Here is a 23,934-nt window from a genome sequence, read left to right as displayed (position 1 = left end):
GAGTTTGAGATAGAATTTGTCAAGACTATACTGTAGCTAGTTTGGGGGATATAGCATATAGAAAATGGGAAATGGAACTTAAAATATCCATAAGAAAGTCATTCATTTTACCTAAATTACCCTATTAAAATTACCCAATAGCTTTCATTGAAATGCTGGTATATTATCATTATATTATCTTTACCCTAGAGGTAGAGGTAATTTGTATTTTATATTTTTTTAAATTAAAACATTTTCAAGCAGTCATCTTGAGTTTTTACCAGTGAGAGAAGAACAAAAGCATTTATTCCCTGTGGAATCCTACAGAGAACAAATGGTGCCCTAAGTTAAGGATAGAGAATAGCAGAATTAATTCTTAGAGTGTAGGTTAAGACTTGTTAAAAACTGTATGATAATTAATTTGTGGAGATTAGTATTAGGGTTTATGGAGTGGAGCTAAGGGTTTCATGTCCTATGTCGGGTCATAAAATGTAAGTTACTCTAAGACTGTCACCAAAATGTAAGGGAGTATTATTAGTGTATTTCCTCCATTTGTAAACAAAAATGTTTGTTTTGTATTTTTTATTTTAGAAGACAGCATCATTTGGTTTGAAAACTGATGTCACCTGGGAGCCTGCACGACAGCCTGAAGAGGAGGGGGAACCAGAGAGAGTAATCTTTTGAAGGATTAGAACTGGGGTTTACTAGATTTATTATAACTGGTTTGACAGTATGGAATTAGTTCTACCTGGGCATGGAGCTAAAAGTTCTATTTTTTAAGATTTATTAATGATCCTATTTTAGTTTATTATGTGTCAGAATTCCTTAGACTATTCAAATTGTCTCATTACCCTCTGCAGCCAAGAGTATTTTTCCTTGAAAATGAACCTAGTGGATTTTATATATATATATGGTTGTAGCTTTATAGAAAACATTTTATTGGCTACCAATATTTCCTCAAATGTCACCATAGCAAGTGAGGAAAGGAGGGAGAAGTTACCTCTTAAAGGCCACCAGGAACTTTCACTTAGTCTATGCCCAGTCCTTCAGCAGAGATCAGGCAGAACAAAGAATACAAAGAGAAGTAACTTAGATTGGGTTTGCCAAGATTAGACTGGAATCAGTGTAAATAAGAGACTGGGAAGTTGGGAGCATAGCTTGAAGTTTCACCTTTTTTCTTCACTTTTCACTGCTGCTAAGAAGTACTAGAACTTGTATCCTTGGAGCTAGGAATCTTTTTTTCAGGTCATTGAATTCTGAAGTGTAAATAGTTTCTTTTGGCACCAGGAATCAACCAAGTTGATATACTACAAACACAAATTTCATAACTCCCAAGGTATCAGATGAATCCTACTGAAAATAGATCAACCCAGCTGGTTATCCTTTTTTCCTGACTTACTTCAGTATCTTCCTTTTAGGTGATTTCATTCCTTTTTAGAGGCCCAATTATTGAAGCATGGTGATACACACCACTGGAGTGCTTCATAAATGCCACCAGTTGTGATGTGGCACAATGTCTAATGGAAACAGTGATTGAATTATATTTTAAGGAAGCTGGATGTTTTTTTTTAATTCACTTTACCCTGTCTGGGAGTTACTATTTTCCGGTCAGTTGGAGTATGTAAAAGGAAACTTAATGTGGGATCTCTAGAAACCCTTTCATTGGAGCATAGGACAAATGCCTTATTGATCCCTGTCCTCCTGGTATAGTTGTTTGTGGTGTGTGTGTGTGTCTGTGTCTGTGTCTCTTTGTCTCTGTGTGTGTCTCTGTGTCGTGCATAATTTGCCCCTTTATTATTGGAGATAAGGAGATGTCAGTGTTGAATGATACCCATTTATACAATTAAAGAGGTAATGATGGGCAAAGATCCTCAAAAGTAGTAAAGGAGGGAGATTATAAATTATAGCCTTTTTAAGCAGAGGAGAGAGTATTATAGGAAGAATTGGCTGTTACAAGTTAGTCTGTGCTTTATAGCATACATACCATAACTTTTCACTCTAATTCATGCTGTTTCTTTCCTTTACTAGTGGTTTGCCCCCTTTATGTATTCATTTCTATATTACATTTAGTCACAATAAATGTTGAATATATTAAGCAACTACTATGTGCATTGTACCCAAATAACTTGAGTTATTCCTTCTCTCATTTTGTAATATAGAAACCTTTATCAGAATCATCATCCTTCTTTTGTGATACAGTTAGGGGAAAATCAGCTTATTATTTAAAAACTGAATTTATAAAAATTAAGATATGAATTTTAAAAAATAAAGAGGTAATCAGTGAATGAATTCTCAGACTGAGAGGTTTTTTTGGGTGTGTCTAATCAGGTAGCTTTGACAGGATTAGCCCTACCCATATATATATATATATATATATATATATAATTTATCTCTTGGGGGTATGATTTGATTGATCCATCTTATTAAAATCTGTGTAATAAGTTTGTTCTAATTGAATTTTATTCTAATGTAATACATATTTCATGTCCCTCTTTGCCATATCATTAAGGACATATTTCTTGCTTCCATTGCATTCCCATGAAGGAAAATGAATCTGAGTTATAGAATTACACCTTGAGACTTTGGAATTCAAACTTTCATTAGTAAGATTTGGATTCAGTTCTGAACAAACTCAAGGCATGTGTAAAACATCAAGATTAGTGTTAACTTTGGTTAAGATGTTGTTCATCTTTCTTACCAAACTCTCCATTGTTCTCTATTCTGTGGTTTTGCTTGACTGACTTCCTCTGAAGTTGACCTCTTTCATTCTTTTATATTTTATTCTTTTATATGTAGTTTATTTTGAGTTTGGGTTCTTCATAAAACTTAGTTCACTGTTGAAAAATAAAAGAATAATGAAGAATCAAAAGAACTGCTCTAGAAAACTTTTCATAGTTTGTAATTGTATGCAGTTAGTTGTATTGTTTTGCAGGTTCATGGTGGTCCTCAATCAGGATTAAGAAGTGAATTACATTTACCATTATTTGAATATGGAATAGACCAAGAAGAAGACAAAAAACAGGTATGTGAAATGTACTATCTGAAATGCTTTGCCATTGAACTTGTATATTCCTGAAATACCTGAATTTAACATATGACAAAGAAGCACGGTGATTGAAAATAGAGTGCCAGGCCAGAAGTTAAAAAGATTCGTCTTCCTGAGTTCAAATATAGCTTCAGACATTTATTAGCAGTGTGACCCTGTTTGCCTTGATTTTCTCATCTCTAAAAATAAACTGGAGAAGAAAATGGCAAACCACATGAGTATCTTTATCAAGAAAATCCCAAATGGGATCATGAAGAATTGGACATGACAGAAACAATTATAGTAGTGGACCCAAAAAGTGAGTTGAGCAATAAAATGCTATTCATTATTTTCAAATTATCTCAGGATTTCAGCAACTTAGTTGCCATCAAGTGTATTTACAGCAAAATCTAGATTCTTAAAACAATCCTAGATTTTATTTAATGATTCACATAATTTTGATTTGCTTCAATAACTTAATTATATGCTTTCAGTCAGTTTATAGGCTTTTCCTTGTTCATTTTATCACCTTGTTAGGACCTAATGTTAGTTTAGAATAATTATTTAAGTATTGGACATTATGCTAATATGAAGTGTACAAACCCTTTGTCCACCGATTATAATAACAACGACAGTAATAGCTGGATTTTATACAGCTCCTTCTATGGGCTCAGTATTGTGCTAAGTGCTCTACAAATTTAATTTTTGCTTATTTTATCCTTACAACAGTCCTGAGAGATAGATGATAATCTTATCTCTGTTTTATAGTTGGGTAAACAAGCAGACAAAGGTTAAGGGATTTACCCAGGGTCACACAGCTATTCGGTGTCATAGGTCAAATTTGAACTCAGTTCTTCCAGATTCCAAGCCCATTGTTTTTTCCATTGTATCACTTAGTTGCTCTCAAGAAGATTGTATTCTTAAACACTGTATTTAGATAAGTCAACCATAATAACATTTGACTTCATGTTACTTAAACCTTTGGACAAGGGGTGGCTAGGTGGCACAGTGGAGAGAGCACTGGCCCTGGAGTCAGGAGTACCCGAGTTCAAATCCGACCTCAGACACTTAATAATGACCTAGCTGTGTGGCCTTGGGCAAGCCACTTAACCCCATTTGCCTTGCAAAAGCCTAAAAAAAAAAAACAACAAACCTTTGGACAAGTGTTCTCCCACCTTGTGTCTCAGCTGTAATTTTATCCTCACCCAATAGAGTTCTCATAATGAGAACTTAAATTGATTCTTATTTTGCCACCTATTTTAGTGCATTCCTTTTTCTCTGACTTTCATGTTTTACCCAGGAACAAAAAGTAGACATAACTTTAGGAGGCCAAATTAAATTAATTGTATTTTATATATATAATATAGCTTTAAATAGTCACATACAAGGGTGTCTCAGAAATGCATTTTAAAGTACTGCTTCTGGGGTGGCTAGGTAGCATAATGGATAGAGCACTGGCCCTGGAGTCAGGAGTACCTAAGTTCAAATCCAGCCTCAGACACTTAATAATTACCTGTGTAGCCTTGGGCAAGCCACTTAATCCCATTTGCCTTGCAAAAACCTAAAAATTAAAAAATTAAAAAAAAGTACTGCTTCTAATGAATATCTGAGGTAGAGGAAAATTAGGATCTTTTCAAAACCCTCTGCCAGTTTTCTCATATAGAAAGTAGATATGTTGTCCTTTGAAAGTCCTCTGAGAACTTGCTATTAGCAAATTTATAACTTTTCTTTTAGCGTCAAAAGCAGTATTTAAGATACAGACGACTTTTCATGGATATTGAGAGGGAACAAGTCAAGGAACTAGAAAAACAAAGAGAACGTAGAAAGAAAATTGAAAGGTAAGTCTTCCAGATTTCAGTGGGAACTTAAAAGAACCATTTCATCTTCACTCTAAGAAAGCAAGGGTACCAAATTTTATTTCATGCCAGCAAAACATTTGATAGTCTCTATGCTATCCTTGTGAAGAAGATAGATATTTATAAGCCTGATGATAGTATGATTATGTGATCCTAATTTGTTGTGTGATTGGACCAACAGACATATTAATGAATTACTGTCAACTTTGAAGAGAGAAGTCTGTAGTGGAATACCTCAGGGATTCATTATTAGCCTTCTGCTTTTGATTATTTTTATTAGTGACTTGAATAAAATTATAGAAAGTATATACTTGCCAGACTTGCCAGATAACATGAAGCTGAGAGGGATGCTAAATGTGTTAGAAAACATGATCCAAAAAATACTCTACAGGTTGGAGCAATAGCCATAAATTAACAACATAAATTCAAGAAAAGTCACTGCTGAGATGCCTCTTCTGATTAAATAGATCTGTGGATTTTTATGGCCTATAAGCTCAATATGAGTCAATACAGTTAATAATACTATCTTAGGCTACATTCATCAGGGCCTACTGTCTAGAATCCTCTTCTGGTTAAATCGCATCTATAGTACTGTGCTCAGTTTTGAGAGATACATTTGAGGAAAACCATAATCATGATAGTTCACATTTAAGACAAAGTTTGAAAGATCCTTTATCTATACCTAATAACATAGGCAAACTGAAGCATAAGCCAAAGATGGTGAGCAACATGGTAAGGGAAATGAAGAAATTAAGGTACTGAAAGATGTGCCATATTATTTGAAAAAACTGGTTATTAGACTAGAGAAGAGAAGGCTTGAGTTCAGGGAGATTAGCAGTCTTCAAGAATTTAAAGGTGTTAGATTTGTTTCACATGTTCCTAGAGGACAAAGCTAGGTCCTCTAATTGGCAGAATTTGCAAAGGGACATTTGGATTTCATGTAAGGGAAAAAACTTAGATCTGTCCAAAATGTCATTGAACTGTCCAAGGAAATAAGTCTTCAGAGACTAAATTATATTGTAAGAGGATTCTCTTCTCAGTTGGTATATGTTGAATTAGATGACCTTTCCATATCTTAGGTTCTGTGATTCTGTATATTTCACTGACTCTTTGTAAATTAGCTATTTATTTAATCTGAATAGATAATACTTGTCTTACCCAGCCTCGTTAATAGGACGGGGGGGGGGGGGGGGCATTGTCCAGGAATGTATTGAAATAGAAATGCTCCTATAAATTTATAAAAAAATAGATTTAATAGTTGGTTTTTATCACTTAACAAAAGGATTTTACTTTTGAGGAGTCTTTTAAAAGAAGATTCCTTTAGTGCATTAGTTTAGAGGATTGGGGGTGGCTAGGTGGTGCAGTAGATAGAGCACCAGCCCTGGAGTTGGGAGTACCTGAGTTCAAATCCGGCCTCAGACACTTAATAATTACCTGGCTGTGTGACCTTAACCCCATTGCCTTGCAAAGACCCCCCCCAAAAAAATAGTTTAGAGGAATATAAAAAGTTCTCTAAAGAAGAAAGAGCCACTGCCAATTGTTCAACATTTATACATATACTATGCTTAGATTCTGATTTCTAAGAAATAAAAGTAAAGCATATCTTAAATTATTATGTAAGTGAATGGAAAACTATCACATTGGATTTTCATAATTTTATTAATGCATAACTCTCTGAATCAACGAATATCTATTGAATACCAACTTGTGAGAGATGTAAAACCGAGTAAGGTGGATCCCTGTGTTCAAAGAACATACCACTTACTAAAGTCCACTTGTATTTTATTTTGCTTGTCTAATTCAAAAAACATGGTGTTGTACAACCTCCTTAATATATAATAAATCTGTTACATAATTTGCAATGATTTCTATCATTAACATCAACTAAATCTATTCTGAATGAAAAATAATTTATAGCTCTTTAAAGCTAAGTACAAAGCACTATACATATATTGAATCATTTAATGTATTTTTTTACATTTATTATTAAAGATTTTGAGTTTTACAATTTCCCCATCTTACTTTCCTCCCCCCCTCCCCAGAAAGCAATCTGTCAGTTTTTGCTTTGTTTCCATGTTGTACATTGATCCAAATTGAGTGTGATGAAAGAGAAATCATATCCTTAAGGAAGAAACAAAAAGTATAAGAGATGACAAGATCAGACAATAAGATATCTGTTTCTTTTTCTAAATTAAAGGGAATAGTCCTTGAACTTTGTTCAAACTCCACAGCTCTTTCTCTGGATACAAATGGTATTCTCCATTGCAGACAGCCCAAAATTGTCCCTGATTGTTGCACTGATGGAACCGAGCAAGTCCATCAAGGTTGATCATCACCCCCATGTTGCTGTTAGGGTGTACAGTGTTCTTCTGGTTCTGCTCATCTCACTCGGCATTATTAGTTCATGCAAATCCCTCCAGGCTTCCCTGAATTCCCATCCCTCCTGGTTTCTAATATAACAATAGTGTTCTGTGACATACATAGTTTGCTAAGCCATTCCCCAATTGAAGGACATTTACTTGATTTCCAATTCTTTGCCACCACAAACAGGGCTGCTATTGAATACATTTAATGTATCTTTGATCACATAGCTTGTAAATGCCATTGGCAAGATTTATCTTAGACCTTCTTGATTCCAATTCCAGTAATTCTGTCTGTTATGACAGGCTGTCTTGCATTAAAAAAAAAGTTGCTTTCTTCATATGAGTTTTGGATAAATTGACTGGATTTGGATAAAGCAAAAAGTTAAAGATGTACTATAAAACTTCTAGTCTCCAAAGTTTAAGACACTAGGACACTAAAGAAAAATTGAGTAGGATGAACTTTTCCTCCCTATTTATATTGATAATCATTTCTTTGACCTTTAACCATTTTTGTGTCTGAAGACTTGAGGAAGAATGTTAGTTGTGAATATGGCCTGAGCATCCTTGCATTACATAGTACTTTATGAAAAAAGGGGATCAGGAACTAGAGGAATGGCCTTTTCCACTGCTTTGCAGTGGAAACAAAAAAAGATCTCTGAAATTTTTGTATGGGGGTATCTCTAGAAAGAATGTATATAATGGATTTATCCTGTTGGCTTAGGTATTATTTAGACTTGTCTTTTTCTGTCTTAGGATAATTTGACTATTGGACCCAATATGCCACTTACCTAGTTTTGCTATGATATAAAAATATTCTCATAATGGTTCCCTTGAACTAGAAAGGTCTTCAAAATGTTAAGTTTGAGGGCGGCTAGGTGGTGCAGTGGATAAACCACCAGCTCTGGAGTCAGGAGTACCTGAGTTCAAATCCGGCCTCAGACACTTAATAATTACCTAGCTGTGTGGCCTTGGGCAAGCCACTTAATCCCATTGCCTTGCAAAAACTTAAAAAAACATGTTAAGTTTATGGAAGGACTATATTCAGTTACAGGTATCTGCCTTTCTTCTTCCAAATGATCTTCAGAGATAGTAAAAAGGCTAATCTGGGACTAATTACTTTGGTTTTTTGGAAGTGCGTCTTTTTGTATATTCCAGATTTTTTTAGTTGTCTAGATCTCTTTTCAGTTGCTGTGATGTGGTCAGCATGAAAGAATCTTTCAATTCTATTGTGTCCAGAGTATAAACATTCTTTATATGTCTCAGCAGAGGTAAAAAAAAGGTGGACAGAAATTTAATTTAGTATATTTGGCTGAAATGGAGACATGCTTGTTGAGTATTTTATCTAAACTAAATCTACTAATGATATAGTCAGTAGGTAATTCTTCTCCAGAAAGAATTTTCTGCTAACTGAAATGAAAGATGAACAACAATAAAAACAACTTTCAGATTCTTTGAGAGCATTTGTTTAAATCTTTTGTTAACATTCCCTCTAAAACTCTTATCCTAAGAATTTGAAGAGTTTTCAAACAGAAGGGGAATTAGATTTTGTTCTGTTTGAACTTAGAGGGTAGAACAAGGGATTGTACCTGCAGAAGCAGATTTAGACTTGTTTATGAAAAAACTTAATCCAAAAATGAAATGTTATGCTTTTGAAAGTATCATATTCTTTATTGGAGAACTTCAAGTAGAGATATTATAAGGGATATTATTTCTGTTCAGGTATAGTTTGAACTAAATGGCCCCTGAAATTCTGTGAAGAATGAGCAAAGACTTATTATTTATTGAAAAATTATTTATATTAGTGACTACCAATATTTTGGAGGTTGGTATTCTCTGTGTTTTTGCTTTTATGATATGCTCTCATTTCCAAAAATATTGTTTAGCATATATGTTTTCAAGTAAAAATATATTGACTTAATTTTATTTAGTCTTAATCACATTCCTTGAAATAATTGAAAATAACTATATTTCAAAATGAGATTTACTGATTTAGACCTTAGTAGTAAAAACTTTTAACTAATATAAGAGAATAATTAATTACTGAAAATTCTGGGGGCAGCTAGGTGGTACAGTGGATAGAGCACAAGCCCTGGAGTCAGAAGTACCTGAGCTCAAATCCAGCTTCAAACAGTTAATAATTGCCTACCTGTATGACCTTGGGCAAGTCACTTAAACCCATTGCCTTAAATAAATTTTTTAAAAATTAAAAAAAAATTCTGTGATCATATCAGTATAATTATTGCTTCCAATAAGGATCATAACCACTCTTTATTTGATCATATTGTGTAGCTCTTGTTCATTAGAGGCAAGCTAGCTGGTGGTGCAAAAGATAGACCACTGAGTCAGGAAGATTTGAATTCAAATTTGCCTCAAATACTTACCTATGTGGTCCTGGGCAAGTCAGTTACCCTCTTTTTGCCTCAGATTCCTCAACTACAAAATGGGGATAGTTATAGCATCCATCTCTCAGAGTTGTGAGAATCAAATGAGATAATAGTTCTAAAAGCACTGAGCACAGACTGGGCACATAATAGGTTCTTTATAAATACTTTATTTCCTTCCCTTTCCCTTAGCATATGTTCCATGATTCCTTTATAGGAAATCCAATCTCTTGACATTGCATTGACATATATAAAGTAAAAATCAGTTAACCCTCATTCTTGCCACATGACTACCCCAACACTTACTCTGTCACCTTTGTGATGACAGTTTTTATACCACTTAAGAGAATTCTTCTTTGATAATATATTACAGGCTGCTTATCTCTAACATGTACCCTCAACATTATCCTTTGGATAATTTTCAACTTCACTGTTTTTCTTTTAAAAACATTTTTAATATTGTATTTTTTTAACAACTTTATAATTTCCCCATATATCCTTCTTCATTCAGTTTTTTTCTTTCCCCTTCAAATTTCTATGAAACAAATTAAAATAGCTAAACAAAAATAACCAATACAGTAACTCTTCTACAGTGAACATCCACAGTCCTCCAATCTCTCATTTCATTATTGAGTATTGCATTTATTCCAAGTTTAGTAGCCTTTTTGCTGTTATTGTCATCTCTCCCCACTCTGATCTTTAACATAACTGACCAAGTGATTTTCCTTAAGCGCTGGTCTGACTGTGCCATTCTTTTACTCAATAAATATCCTATCAAGAGTCTTTTTATTTATTTATTTTATTTTATTTATTTATTATTTATTTTTATTTTCAAACCTTCAAGATAATCTCATTTCCAATTCTGTAGCTCTCAGTTTTCCTTATAGTTCAGCTCTCATATGCTATTGGAAAAACTAGCTTTTCTGAAGAGGCAGATTTAGACTTGTTTATGAAAAAAACTTATTCCAAAAATGGAATGTTACACTTTTGAAAGTATTGGATTCTTTATTGGAGATCTTCAAGTGGAGATATTATTTCTATTCAGGTATAATTTGGACTAAATGACCCCTAAAATTCTGTGAAGAATGAGCAAAGACTTATTATTTATTGAAAAATTATTTACATTAGTGACTACCAATATTTTGGAGATTTCTTTTTAGTATACTCTTCAGTTTTATCATAACTTTCCTCCCAAGGAGCAAACCTCTTTTCATTTCATGGCTAAAGTTACCATCTCCAGTGATCTTTGAACCCAAGAATATAAAATATGAAATTGCTTCCTTTTCTTCTCCCTTTCTTTGCCAAGAACTGATGGATCATTTGTTATGGTCTTAGGTTTTTTGTGATTATGCTTCAAACCAACTTTTACACTTTGCTCTTTCACTCTCATCAACAGACTTTGTAATTCCCCTTCACTTTCTGCCATTAGAGTGGTAATGTCTGCATATATGAGATTGCTGATATTTCTCCTGGTAACCTTAATTCCGACTTTTGATTAACCCTGCCTAGCATTTCATGTGATGTACTCTGTATTTAAGTTAATTAAATAAGCTGACAATATTGTTGTACTCCTTTTCTGCTCTTAAACCAATCAGTTGCTTCATTTTCCATTCTAATTGTTGCTCTTTCGCCCATATGCAGGTTCCTCAGAGAACCAGTAAAATGATCTGGGACTTCCATCTCTTTGAGGACTTGCCACATTTTGTTGTGATCCACAGAATCAAAAGCTTTAGCATAGTCAAAGAAACAGAAGTAGATGTTTTTTCTGGAAACCCTTGTTTTCTCCATAATCCAATGAATATTGTTAATTTGTCTCTACTTCTTCTGCCTCTCTGAAAACCAGCCTGCTTTTCTGGTCAATTTTAGTTTACATATTGCTGAAACCTAGCTTGTGTAATCTTAATTTTGCTGGTATGTGAAATGAGCATAATTGCTTAGTTATTTGAACATTCTTTGGCAAATGCCTTTCTATAGGTTTGGGACATAAACTGATCTTTTCCAATCTTGTGGTCTCTGTTGAGTTTTTCAAATATACTGTCATATTGAGCACAGTACTTTTAATAGAATCATCTTTTAGGATTTTAATTAAATAGGTGAAATTTCCATCACTTCTTCTAGCCTTATTCTTAGCAAAGCTTCTTAAAAACACACATGATTTTATTCTCCAACATATCTGACTCTAGATTAGTAACCACACCATCATGGTTTTTGGTGATGTTAAAATCTATCTTATTAGTTCTTTTGTGCATTTTTGCCTCTTCTATTCATTTTTGTCTTTTTTCAGACCTATTTTTTCATAAAATGTTCACTTGATAATCTCTAGTTTTCTTAGAGATCTCTTGTCTTTCCTATTTCGTTGGGGTTTTTTTTCTATTTGCATTGCTCATTTAAGAAAACCTTAACTTAATGCTCCTTGCTATTCTCTAAAATTCTGGTTTCAGTTTGGTATAGCTTTCTCTTTCACTTTTGCTTTTGTTTTCCTTCTTTCCCTCAGCTATTTGAAAGTTTCATCAGACAGCAAATTTGCTTTCTTACTCTTTTTTCTTACAAATGTCTTTTCTAGCAGTTTCCTGTAGTTTTGTCTTTAGTTCTTTTACCTTCCAGCTCTATCATAATCCCTTAAATGTATTCATCACCTCTACTTCATAGTCATAAGTGTTGATATTTATATCATACTTATTGATTTTCCTGACTTCAGTTGTACTTAACTTTGCAATAAGAAGCTTATGATCTGGGTGGCTAGGTGGTGCAGTGGATAGAGCCAGGAGTCAGGAGTACCTGAATTCAAATCTGGCTTCATATACTTAATAATTGCCTAGCTTTGTGACCTTGGGCAAGTCACTTAACCCCATTGCCTTGCAAAAACCAAAAGAAGAAGAGGAAGAAGAAAGAATAGTAATAATATGGGTCTTGTTTTTACCAACTGTACAGAGCTTTTCCATCTTTGACTGCAAAGTGTATCGCAAATCTGATTTCTCTATGGGTCATCTGGTGATCATGTGTAAAGTTGCCTTTTGGGTTATTGAAAAGGAGTATTTGCTTTGACCAGTGAGTTATCTTGACAATTCTATCAGTCTCTGCCTTGCTTCATTTTGTATTTTAAGACTAAACTTGTACAATAGTACAGTTGTCTTTTGATTCCCTACTTTTAGCTTTCCAGTCCCCTTTGGGAATGTGACATCTTTTTTTTGGTGTTATTTCTAAAAGATGTAATAAATCTTCATAGCTCTGATTAACTTTGGCCTTGAAGCATAAACTTGTATTACTGTGATGTTGAATGATTTGCCTTAGAAATAATTCTAATTTCTAACAGAAATAATTCTCTTTATTTTTGAGATTATATCCCAATGCTCCTTTTTATTGACTATGAGGACTACTTCATTTCTTCTAAGGGATTCTTGTCCACAGTGGCATATATATAGGATCACCTGAATTAAATTCCTCCACTCCCTTTCCTTTTAAGTTCACGAATATCTAAGATGTCAGTTTTTAATCTTCCCATCTCCCATTTGACCATATCCAGCTTACCTTGGTTCATAGATCTTATATTCCAGGTTCCTATGCAATGCTAGTCAAAGAAATAAAAATATAAAGGCCTTTGTTTGGCTTTCAAATTCCTTCCTGCCTTTCCAATCTTCTTAGAACTTACTTCCCTCCACTTAGAATCTAGTGATATTGGCCTTCTTACAGAATCTTACACATAATAATCCTTCTCCTAATTCAAAGCAGTTTCACTGACTGTTCCCCAAAGCCTGAAACTCTGTAGCTTTGGATTTCCCTTTCATCACCATATGCATCTAAAATTGTGCTTCCTTTTGGTTTTGGTCCAGACATTTCATTAGTACTAGAGCTACTTATATTTGTCCTCTATACTTCCTCCATAGTGTGTTGGGCACCTTTCTATCTTAGAGGATATCTAATATCATCTCTTTTATAATTTTAGTACCTACTGCCTGTGGGATTTTCTTGACAAAGATATATATGAGAGGTTTGCCATTTCCTTCTCCAATAGATCACATTTTGAAGGAATTCTCAATATGATGTGTTTGTCTTGGTTAACTTCTGCATGGTATACAGAACTCATAGTTTCAGGCAACTAGGTGGTGCAGTGGATAGAGCACTGGCCCTGGAGTCAGGAGTACCTGAGTTCAAATCCGGCCTCAGACACTTAATAATTACCTATCTGTGTGGCCTTAGGCAAGCCATTTAACCCCACTGCCTTGCAAAAACTAAAAAAAACTAAAAAAAGAAAATCATAGTTTCTTTGCATTCCTTGAGTTCCAAACCCTATACTATGTGACTGTGATCTAGGGGAAAATCTCACTGCTACAATGCAATCGTTTTATACCTTCTTAACCAAATAACTATCCCATTCACCACAATTATTCTTACAAACCTTTACATCCCTCCTCAAACCTCCCATGACTCCCTCTCTTCCCTCTTACAGAAAATCTTATCCCATATTTCACTGAAAAAATTGATGTCATTGGCCATGGGCTTCTCCCATTCTTCATCTTACATTTCTCAGATGCCTTCTCCTATAACCTTCATTCCATTTTTCATGAAGAGAGAACCTTTCTTCTTCCCAAATTTAACACTTCTATGTGCACAAATGATCCCATCCCATTCCATTCCTTCTTCTTCAGTAGTTTGCCCTATCTATTATACTCTCATTAAAATTCACTTGCTCCCTCTTTACTGGCTACCTCCCTATTGCCTACAAACATACCCATATCTCCCCTATCCTCAAAAAACCCCTCACTGAACCTTCTGTTTCCACTGACTTTTGTCCTATATTTCTTCTCTCTTTTATGACAGAACTCCTTGAGAAGGCTAAGTATTTTGTGCTTCCACTTCCTCTCCTCTTTTCTTCAGTCTGGCCTTTGACTTCATCATTCAACCAAAACTGCTCTTTCCAAAATGCCTAACTTCCCTATTACCATTGAGGGTACCACTACCATACTAGTTATCCAATCTTGAAACCTAGGTGTTATATTCAACTCTTCACATTCCCTCCTCTTCCTATATCCTGTCTATTTTCAGATCTTCTTATTTCTGTCTTTGTAACATTCCTCATATATGCCCCTTTCTTTCCTCTGATACTACCACCACACTGGTATAGACCCTCCCCACCTCAGGCCTGGATTATTGTAAAACTTGCTTGTATTTATCCTGCTACAAGTCTTTCCCCAGATTGATCATCCTAAAACTCAATGTCTGACCATATCATACCTACTCCCCACTAGCCAATATAAAGGCCTTTGTTTGGCTTTCAAATTCTTTCCTGCCTTTCCAGTCTTCTTAGAACTTAATTCCGCTTTCCTCGGTGTGATCCCATCCTGAGCAGAGCCCCTCGGGAGCTCGAGCCCAGCCGCCTCGTCCTTCTCCACGCACTCTTCCACGCTCCTCTGCATCGCTGCCCAAATGGAGGACTCAGTGGAAATGGATATGAGCCCCCTCCGGCCCCAGAATTTCCTCTTCAGTTGTGAACTAAAGGCTGACAAAGATTACCATTTTAAGGTAGACAATGATGAAAATGAACACCAGTTGTCATTGAGAACCGTGAGTTTAGGGGCTAGTGCAAAGGATGAATTGCATATTGTTGAAGCAGAGGCACTGAACTATGAAGGCAACCCAATTAAAGTAACACTGGCATCTTTGAAAATGCCTGTGCAGCCTACAGTTTCTCTAGGTGGCTTTGAGATTACACCACCGGTAGTATTGAGGTTGAAGTGTGGTTTGGGACCTGTACACATGAGTGGCCAGCACCTAGTAGCACTAGAGGAAGATGCAGAATCGGATGATGAAGAGGAAGATGATATGAAACTCTTGAATATGTCTGGCAAACTATCACCTCCTGGAGTTGGTAGCAAGGTTCCACAGAAAAAGGTAAAACTGTCTGAAGAAGATGAAGATGATGATGATGACTTTGAAGATGAAGAAAGTGAAGAAAAGACCCCTCCAGTGAAGAAATCTGTTCGTGATACTGCTGCAAAAAATGCACAAAAATCAAACCAGAATGGAAAAGATTCAAAGCCGTCCACACCAAAATCAAAAGGTCAAGAATCCTTCAAAAAGCAAGACAAGACTCCCAATACTCCCAAAGGACCTACTTCTCTAGAGAATATTAAAGCAAAAATGCAGGCAAGCATTGAAAAGGGTGGTTCCCTCCCAAAAGTGGAAGGCAAATTCATCAACTATGTAAAGAATTGCTTCTGTATGTCTGATCAGGAGGCTATTCAAGATCTCTGGCTGTAGAGGAAATCTCTTTAAGAAAATAAGTTTGAACAGTTTGTTAAAATTTTCTGTCTTATTTCTGTAACAGTTGATATCTGGCTGTCCTTTTTATAATGCAGAGTGAGAAATTTCCCTACCATGTCTGATAAATGTCATCCAGATTACTTTGCCAAGGATGTGTTGTCCAAAATGCCTGTTTAGTTTTCAAAGATGGAACTCCACCCTTTGCTTCGTTTAAGTATGTATGGAATGTTATGATAGGGCATAGTAGTAGTGGTGGTCAGACAAATGGAAATGGTGGGGAGACAAAGTATACATGTGAAATAAATTCAGTATTTTAATCAAGTAAAAAAAAAACTTCCCTCCACTTAGAATCTAGTGATATTGGCCTTCTTGCAGACTCTTGCACATAGTAATCCTTCTCCTAATTCAAAGCAGTTTCACTGACTATTGCCCAAAGCCTGGAACTTTCCCTGTCTACTAGCTTCCTTGAATTCTTTTCTAGTCTCAATTAAAGTGCTACCTTCTGTAGGAAACCTTTCTCGGTCCTTCTTAAATCTTAATGCCTTCCCTTTGGTATTCATTGTTGTTCAGGTGTGTCTGACTCCTTGTGACTCTATTTTTTGATAAAGGTGCTAGCATCGTTTGCCATTTTCTTCTCCAGTGTCCCATTTTACAGATGGGGAACTGTGACAAAGAGGAATTTAGTGACTTGCCTGCTAGTCACATTGCTAGTAAGTGTCTGAGGCTAAATTTGAACTTCAATTTCCCTGACTCTATACTCCATCTGAGACTCTTTCCACTGTGCCACCTAATTACCTCTTATTTTACCACCCTCACCCTATCCACCCAATTTTTCCTCTAGATACCTTTTTTGATACATAATCATTCACATTTTGTTTCTCTATTGGACAGTATTCTCCTTGAGATCACAAGAACTGTTTTTTGTCTTTGTATCCTTAGTCTTTGACTTTTGTATCCCTGGCACATGGTATAGGGTCTTATTAGATCTAGTGTTTTCCATGATCCTTGTTGTTTAGAGACTAAAACTAGATACATAGATCATATGCACCTTGAATTAGATGTTCTTGTAGGCATCTTAGACTCAGTATGATCGAAACCAAACTCATTATCTTTCTCCCCAAACCTTCCTCTTCCCATCTTCTCTTTGCCTGCACCACTGTCTTCCCAATAACCCTGGCTCATGACATTGGTGTCATCAACTCCTAATAAATACTAGTAGGCTGGTATATTGACTGGCATGTTGATTTTTAGGTGTCATTAAAACATCCATTTGGTAGTATTTTGAAGGAAGCTGAAAATGTGAGTCTTAAATCAGTGGTGTAAAATTCAGAATGGAAATGGGGACAACTAAACTTTGCATAATACTGTACAAATATGTGAGCCACTTACTTTGTTTTAAAACATTATTATATTTTTATTTGTTTTGTTAACTATTTCCCAGTTACATTTTAATCTAGAATAGTTTAGACCTACATTCAGGACTGTTACAGGTCACATATAGCTTGCAAGTCTTATGTTTGACACCTTTGGTCTAGATCTCAAACAAGAGACTGGGACTGGAAAAACAGCTTTGGAAGTCATCTCTGTACAGGTATTTGATGCCGTAAGAATAAATTAAATTGCCAGGTAAAGATAATGTATTAAAAAATGGAGAGGAAAGAGATGAGGCAAGATCCTAGAAGAATATTCAAGATTCAAGTAGAGAGAAAGAAGAACCAGCAATGGTATCATTGGAAGTAGGAGAAGAACAAGGAAAGTATGATCTTAACAGAGATTTAGCTGGAAAGAATAATGAGCAGGAAGGGATGGTAAGACATCAATGAAGATGAAGCTGATTAAAAGCCATTAATTTTGGAGGTTAGGAGTTCATTGGTTACCTTTAGAGTGCAGTTTCCATTAAGTGAGCAGATAAACCTCAAGACAAGGGATTGAAGAGATAATGAAATAATAAAGTATAGATACAATTTTTAAAGGTGATGATAGAAAGAGCTGCGATGGTAAGTAGATGGACTTAAGGTAGTTTTTTTTTTAAACAGAATTTGGGAAACTTAGTATTTTTAAAGATAGATGGGAAAACCAGTGCTGAGTGGAACATTGAAAATCCATGAGAGGTTAACTGGAGCCAAGGGCCTGGAAGATGTGGTACAGGGTGCAGGGTTAAGTCACAGTAGTCAAGATTTCTTTTATCACTATAAGAAAGAAAGATAAGGTGATGATATTGAGTAATGGAAGAAGAGAACTGAGACAGTTTATGTCAAATTGCATCAATCTCCTTAGGGAAATCAAAACTTAGGTGATTTGTTCCAATTGGGAGGAGAGAAAAGGGATTGGTAGTAGAAAGTAAAAGGTGTAACAGGAGCTTAGATAAGATCCATATTTTTCATTGAAACTATGATCTTCAGTTTCATTCCCCGAATTCCAAGGTTCCTAGGAGTATCTCTAGTAGCTTCTTAGGGGGGACAAAAGTATGATCATGGCAACCATAGCAGTACCACACAGTATTCTCTGATACATATTGCATAAATACTGCAACAGAGTCCTGAGGTATGAAAAATAGTGCTAATCTTCCATTAAACTAGAAAATTACTTAGTAAATGTTAAATCTTTCTCATTAATTTTTACTTTAACACTGTCATCTCAAGTTTTCTCTGGTGTTGATAGTGCTTGTCCTTTGTTCTTGAAGAAGACCATGACAATAAGGAAGTGATACCATGATAAGCAAGTGAATTGGATTTTAGTGAGGGGGTCCAATGCTCAGTCACCAGCCTCACTTTCTCCTCTGGAGTCATCTTGAGTTCAGTGATCAGATATGAATTAGGACAACTGGAGATAACCCTGGATGTTAGGCAATCAGGGTTAGATCAGGTGTCTAAGACTAGATCTGAACTCAGATCCTCCTGACTCCAGGGCAGGTACTCTATCCACGCCACCACCTAACTGGTAGCTAATAGTGGCCTCTCAGTGAATGTTCTATCCTTTTATTTAACTTCAGTCTCCCCTTAGTCTCTCCCATAAGGAAAGGAAATGTATTCAGCTAAATTCTTAATTCTCCCCCTTCATCCTCTTCTTTCCCTCCCCCCATTTACAAGCTTAAGCACATACTTTCTCTTTAACTGCTTTTTCATTTTCTTCAGGAATAAGATCATATAATAAATACTATGTTTAGATTCTGCCCTAGAGCTACAGACTAAGCACTTCTTTGACCACATCTTGAGTTGATCTTTTAAATTCTATATTCTTTCGATCTCTCCTATTTTCTAGTTATTCTTGTAAGTATTGAACTCTAAGAGGGAAGATGCTATATAATTTAAAATAATTCAGCCTTTGTATTTCTTCCTTCTCTGTGTCCTGTTTGGCATCTCATATTTCCTCCTTGCACATTTTCCCTCACAGCTTTTCTTTTCCTGACATACAAATATTGATCTTAACTTGTATAAAAACACTTATGCTTTTACCTAAGTAGCAACAATGGGCTTCTTTTCTCCCTTGACCTTTTGTTTCTGGTTTTTAGGCATAGAGTTTGTTAGAAAAAATTGTGATTGTTACTGGAGACTGTTTTGGACTGCTTTAAAAAAATCTCTTATTAATCTGCAGATCTGTATACTAGATTATCCTCTTGTTCCTTATTCTTTCCATTTTTTTTTTGGAGGTTGCCAAGATCAGGTTTATAATTGTTGCTTAGTAAAGGTTATTGAATCAAGAAGGTAGGGGAGCATACAGAAGATAATTCTAAACTCAAAGTGTCCTTGTCATTCTAATAAGCAAGTGATTATGAAAAGTGAATTGTAACAGTGTCCTTAGATGACTTAAACCCACCCACTTCCAGAACAATTTTCAAATTCATCTGCTCTTTCTAGGACCTGGTCATTAACAGCCAAAGCAAGGCAGACCTCCCTACTTGTGAATGTTTTAGTCTCAGAAAAGAAAATACATTTTTCCTCTTGTACTACACCAAAATAAATAATATGGATCAATGGATAGATGGCCAGAATTTTTGGCAAACCTCTGTTTATCAAATGATGTGAACATGGGCAGTCTGGATAATAGTAATTCAAAAAATGGCAGCAGATTTGTTCCAGAATAACTGGTATTATTTGTTTCATCAGTTTGGGGGTGTTTTAATATCCAAGTTTTTTGATAAAAGATCTACCTTCAGGCTGTTCTATGTCATTTTCTCAAAATACTGATTCGACCTTCATAAAAAATCAATCATATTTATCAGCAAAGGAGTTAAATGGATATGAAACAGTCACTGAACATTGCTAATTAGAAAGAAGTGAGATCATGCCTTTTCCTGTGTGTTCATCTACCCCCAACTAAAGAGAGCAAACATTAGATTCCAGGGTATTATGCTAAGCAGTAGAAATAGGAGGATGAAAAACTACATAATCCCTGTCCTCAAAGAGCTTATATCTTGTGCCCCTTTTAAACATATACACAGATGATTATATTAGAAGTTTAAAATGACTGAAGGAATAGGTAAAATTAAGCACAGTGGCCATAAGCGATTCCAGGAGCAAAGGGATTACTTCCAGCTGGAGGGATGAAAGAAGTAAGTCTTGATAGAGAAGTATAATACCAAAATGCTAAAATGGAATATAGGGTGTCATTGCAGGCATGAGGATTGTTTTGCCCAGAAGCATATGTGAGGAAGAATACAGTGAGATCAGAAAACAGTAGTCACCAGTTCTGAGGATATAGAATATATAAAGGAATACACTGTGAAGTAAGGTTAGAAATATGATGTGGAGTCAGACTTATGGATGGTGGGGGTGGGTCTTGCATGTCAAACTAAGAAGTTTGTATTTTATTCAGTAGGCTAATTTAGATGATCTACTTAGGATTTTTTTTTTTTTTTTACTTTGAATGTGAAGTAAGTTGGACAGTTGGAGAGTCTGGAAGGAGGAAAAACAGATAGAGAGGCTATTTTACCTAGGACTCTAGATAAAAATTGATGACCCATCTTAGCCCAGGTCCTCATCACTTCTTATCTGGATTATTGCAGTAGCTTTTTGAGTAGTTTTACTGCTCTTGACTTTCCCCTCTATAATATATACTTCACACAGCTGCCAAATTGATATTCCTAAAGTATAGGCCTGATCATACCACTGCCTGAGAAGATTCAGTGTTCCCCATTGCCATTAGTATTAAATGTAAATACTGCTCTTTTTTTTTTCATTTAAAGCCTTTACAGTCTAGCACAATCTTGTTTTTCCAAGATGATCATATATTCTTCATTGTAGTGGGGGTAGCCTACTTGCTGTCCTCTGTATATACTATTCCCTCCCTCTACTTTTGTACACCTTTCCCTCACGCTCAGAATGTTATTCTTCCTCAGCTTTGTTTCTTAGATCCCCTGAATCTTCAGAGTTCAACAAGTGTCAACTCCTTCAAGAGGACTTTTGTTATTCCTCCAGTTACATAAATACAGTACTACATTTTAACTGTATCAAATAATTACTAAACAAAGTACTATGTTGATAGAAATGAAAAGGGGAGAAGATAGGTACAGGAGATGTTTTTGAGATAGTACTGTCAGGGCTTAGAAACTAATTAGATTTGGTGAGGACTAGGGAAGGAAGAGACATGTTGATAGTCCTTCTAGCATTATTAACTTAATTCCTCATTCTGCTGAATTCTCATGACCGGATCCTCCAGTCTACCTTGGCTATACAGAAATGATCATATCCTTGATTTTTCCATCACCCACAAGTGTTTCTCTTCCTTACTTATGAACTCCAAACTGTATCTGATCATTTAGGCCTTCCCTGTGCTTTACAACTCCTTACCCTGTTATTCATCCTTAAAGCCTCCATCATCTCTACCCCTCTTTTCTTCCTCAAACAATCATCCCTTCAACAACTTCTTCCTCCTCCCACTGGTAAACCAATTCAACTCTATAGTCTCTTCTAACCATGATAAACTTGTGAGAAAAGACATATATATGTATATATGAGTCCTGACACTGACTAGTTGTGTAACTATGGGCAAATAACTAAATTTCTGTCAGCCTCACTTTGCTTATGTGTAAAATGAGGATAATAATACCTGTTGTGTTTATTTCACAGGACTGTTGTGAGAGCCACACTAAATGAAATTCTTTAAAGTTTGTGCTCAGCAAAACTTAAGACCTTATATAAATGTTGCCTATTATCTAATTCATATCTGTTCATCTAAGAAATTATACAGAAGTCTTTGCAGAAAATCTCCTTTAGGGCAATTAGGTGGTATAGTAGAGCACCCAGCCTTGGAGTCAGGAGGACCTGGGTTGAAATTTGACCTTATATACTTAATAATTACTTATCTGTGTTGCCTTATAAAAAAACAAAAAAACAACCCCCAAAACCAGAAAAGCCCCTTCTATTAGTTTGTATATAAAAGGATGTGAAAAGAGACTTGCTTTTGTAAGAGATCCTCAAATTACCTACCTGTAACTAGATAATTACAGGACCATCTCCAGGCATGCTATTCCATATCTAGCCTCTAGACCCAGATGACTCTGGAGGATCCCAAGGATAGTAACCTAACACAGCACCCCCTCACTTGTCATGGCATCACCTCCCTGATGTCATGGTCTTCTTTAAGAATGAAGGACAGGCAGATCTATGGAAGGGGAGCAGTTTATGACTAAGGAAGAGATGGAGAACATCACCAAAAACAAAACTAGATGATTTTGATTACATTAAATTAAAAAGCTTTTGCACAGATAAAACCATGATAATCAAGATTAAAAGAAATGTAGTAAATTGGGAAACAATCTTACAACTAATGATTCTGACAAAGTACTCATTTCTAAAATATACAGAGAACTGAGTCATATTATTTTTTAAAAAAGCCATTCCCCAATTGACAAATGGTCAAAGGATATATGCAAAGGCAATTTACAGATGAGGAGATCAAAGCAATCCATAGCCATATGAAAAATTGCTCTAAATCATTACTTATTAGAGAAATACAAACCAGAGCTTCTCTGAGATACCACCTCACACCTCTCAGACTGGCCAATATGATCAGAAAGGATAACGATCATTGTTGGAAGGGTTATGGGAAATCTGGGATACTATTACACTGTTGGTGGAGCTGTGAACTCATCCACCCTTTCTGGAGAGAAATTTGGGACTACACCCAAAGAGCAACAAAAATGAGTATACCCTGAAGAGATAATGAAAAAGGGTAAAAACATCACTTGTACAAAAAATATTCATAGCAGCCCTGTTTGTGGTGGCAAAGAATTGGAAATCAAGTAAATGTCCTTCAATTGGGGAATGGCTAAGCAAACTGTGGTATATGTATGTCACGGAACACTATTGTTCTGTTGGAAACCAGGAGGGATGGGAATTCAGGGAAGCCTGGAGGGATTTGCATTAACTGATGCTGAGTGAGATGAGCAGAACCAGAAGAACACTGTACACCCTAACAGCAACATGGGGGTGATGATCAACCTTGATGGACTTGCTCATTCCATCAGCGCAACAACCAGGGACAATTTGGGGCTGTCTGCAATGGAGAACACCATCTGTATCCAGAGAAAGAGCTGTGGAGTTTGAACAAAGTTAGTTAATTTAGAAAAAGACACATATCTTATTGTCTGATCTTGTCATCTCTTTTACTTTTTGTTTCTTCCTTAAGGATATGATTTCTCTCTCATCACACTCAGTTTGGATCAATGTACAACATGGAAACAAAGTAAAGACTGTGGGGGGACAGAAGTAAGATTAGGGGGGAAATTGTAAAACTCAAATAAAATCTTTAATTAAAAAAAAAGAAGAATGAAGGGCGGGGCCAGCTAGGTTTCCCAGTGGTTAGAGCACTGGCCCTAGAGTCAGGAGTACCTGAGTTCAAATCTGGCCTCAGACACTTAATAATTACCTAGCTGTGTGGCCTTGGGCAAGCCACTTAACCCTATTTGCCTTGCAAAAAAAACCTAAAAGAAAAAAAGAATGAAGGACAAACATCATCATAATTATCATCACTTGCATTTAAGGACTAAGGATCACTTCACTGTATTCTTTGACTCTTGGTTTTGGGGTTTTTTTTGTGGGGGGGGGATATAAGGGTTCTAGAGAATT

The 23,934-nt window shown here is 35.7% G+C and overlaps 1 protein-coding gene and 1 pseudogene across 1 annotated transcript in view; both read left to right on the top strand.

Annotated features, from left to right (window-relative positions):
* The window catches only part of CCDC15 (coiled-coil domain containing 15), a 31,562-nt gene extending 25,518 nt beyond the window's left edge, over window positions 1-6,044 (top strand). Inside the window, exons 7-9 of the mRNA XM_074216414.1 lie at window positions 571-651; window positions 2,912-3,001; window positions 4,739-6,044. Of these exons, the coding sequence (XP_074072515.1) occupies window positions 571-651; window positions 2,912-3,001; window positions 4,739-4,846 (279 nt within the window). The 3' untranslated portion in view covers window positions 4,847-6,044. The remainder of the gene's footprint in view (window positions 1-570; window positions 652-2,911; window positions 3,002-4,738) is intronic.
* Window positions 6,045-15,013: 8,969 nt separating this feature from the next.
* Window positions 15,014-16,198, top strand: LOC141508104 (nucleophosmin pseudogene; annotated as a pseudogene).
* The last annotated feature ends 7,736 nt before the right edge of the window (window positions 16,199-23,934 follow it).

The sequence above is a fragment of the Macrotis lagotis genome, chromosome 1 (genome assembly GCF_037893015.1).
Source record: "Macrotis lagotis isolate mMagLag1 chromosome 1, bilby.v1.9.chrom.fasta, whole genome shotgun sequence".
Taxonomy (NCBI): Eukaryota; Metazoa; Chordata; class Mammalia; order Peramelemorphia; family Peramelidae; genus Macrotis; species Macrotis lagotis.
Note: the sequence above shows the minus strand (reverse complement) of the source record. Positions and strands in the feature narration are given on the sequence as shown.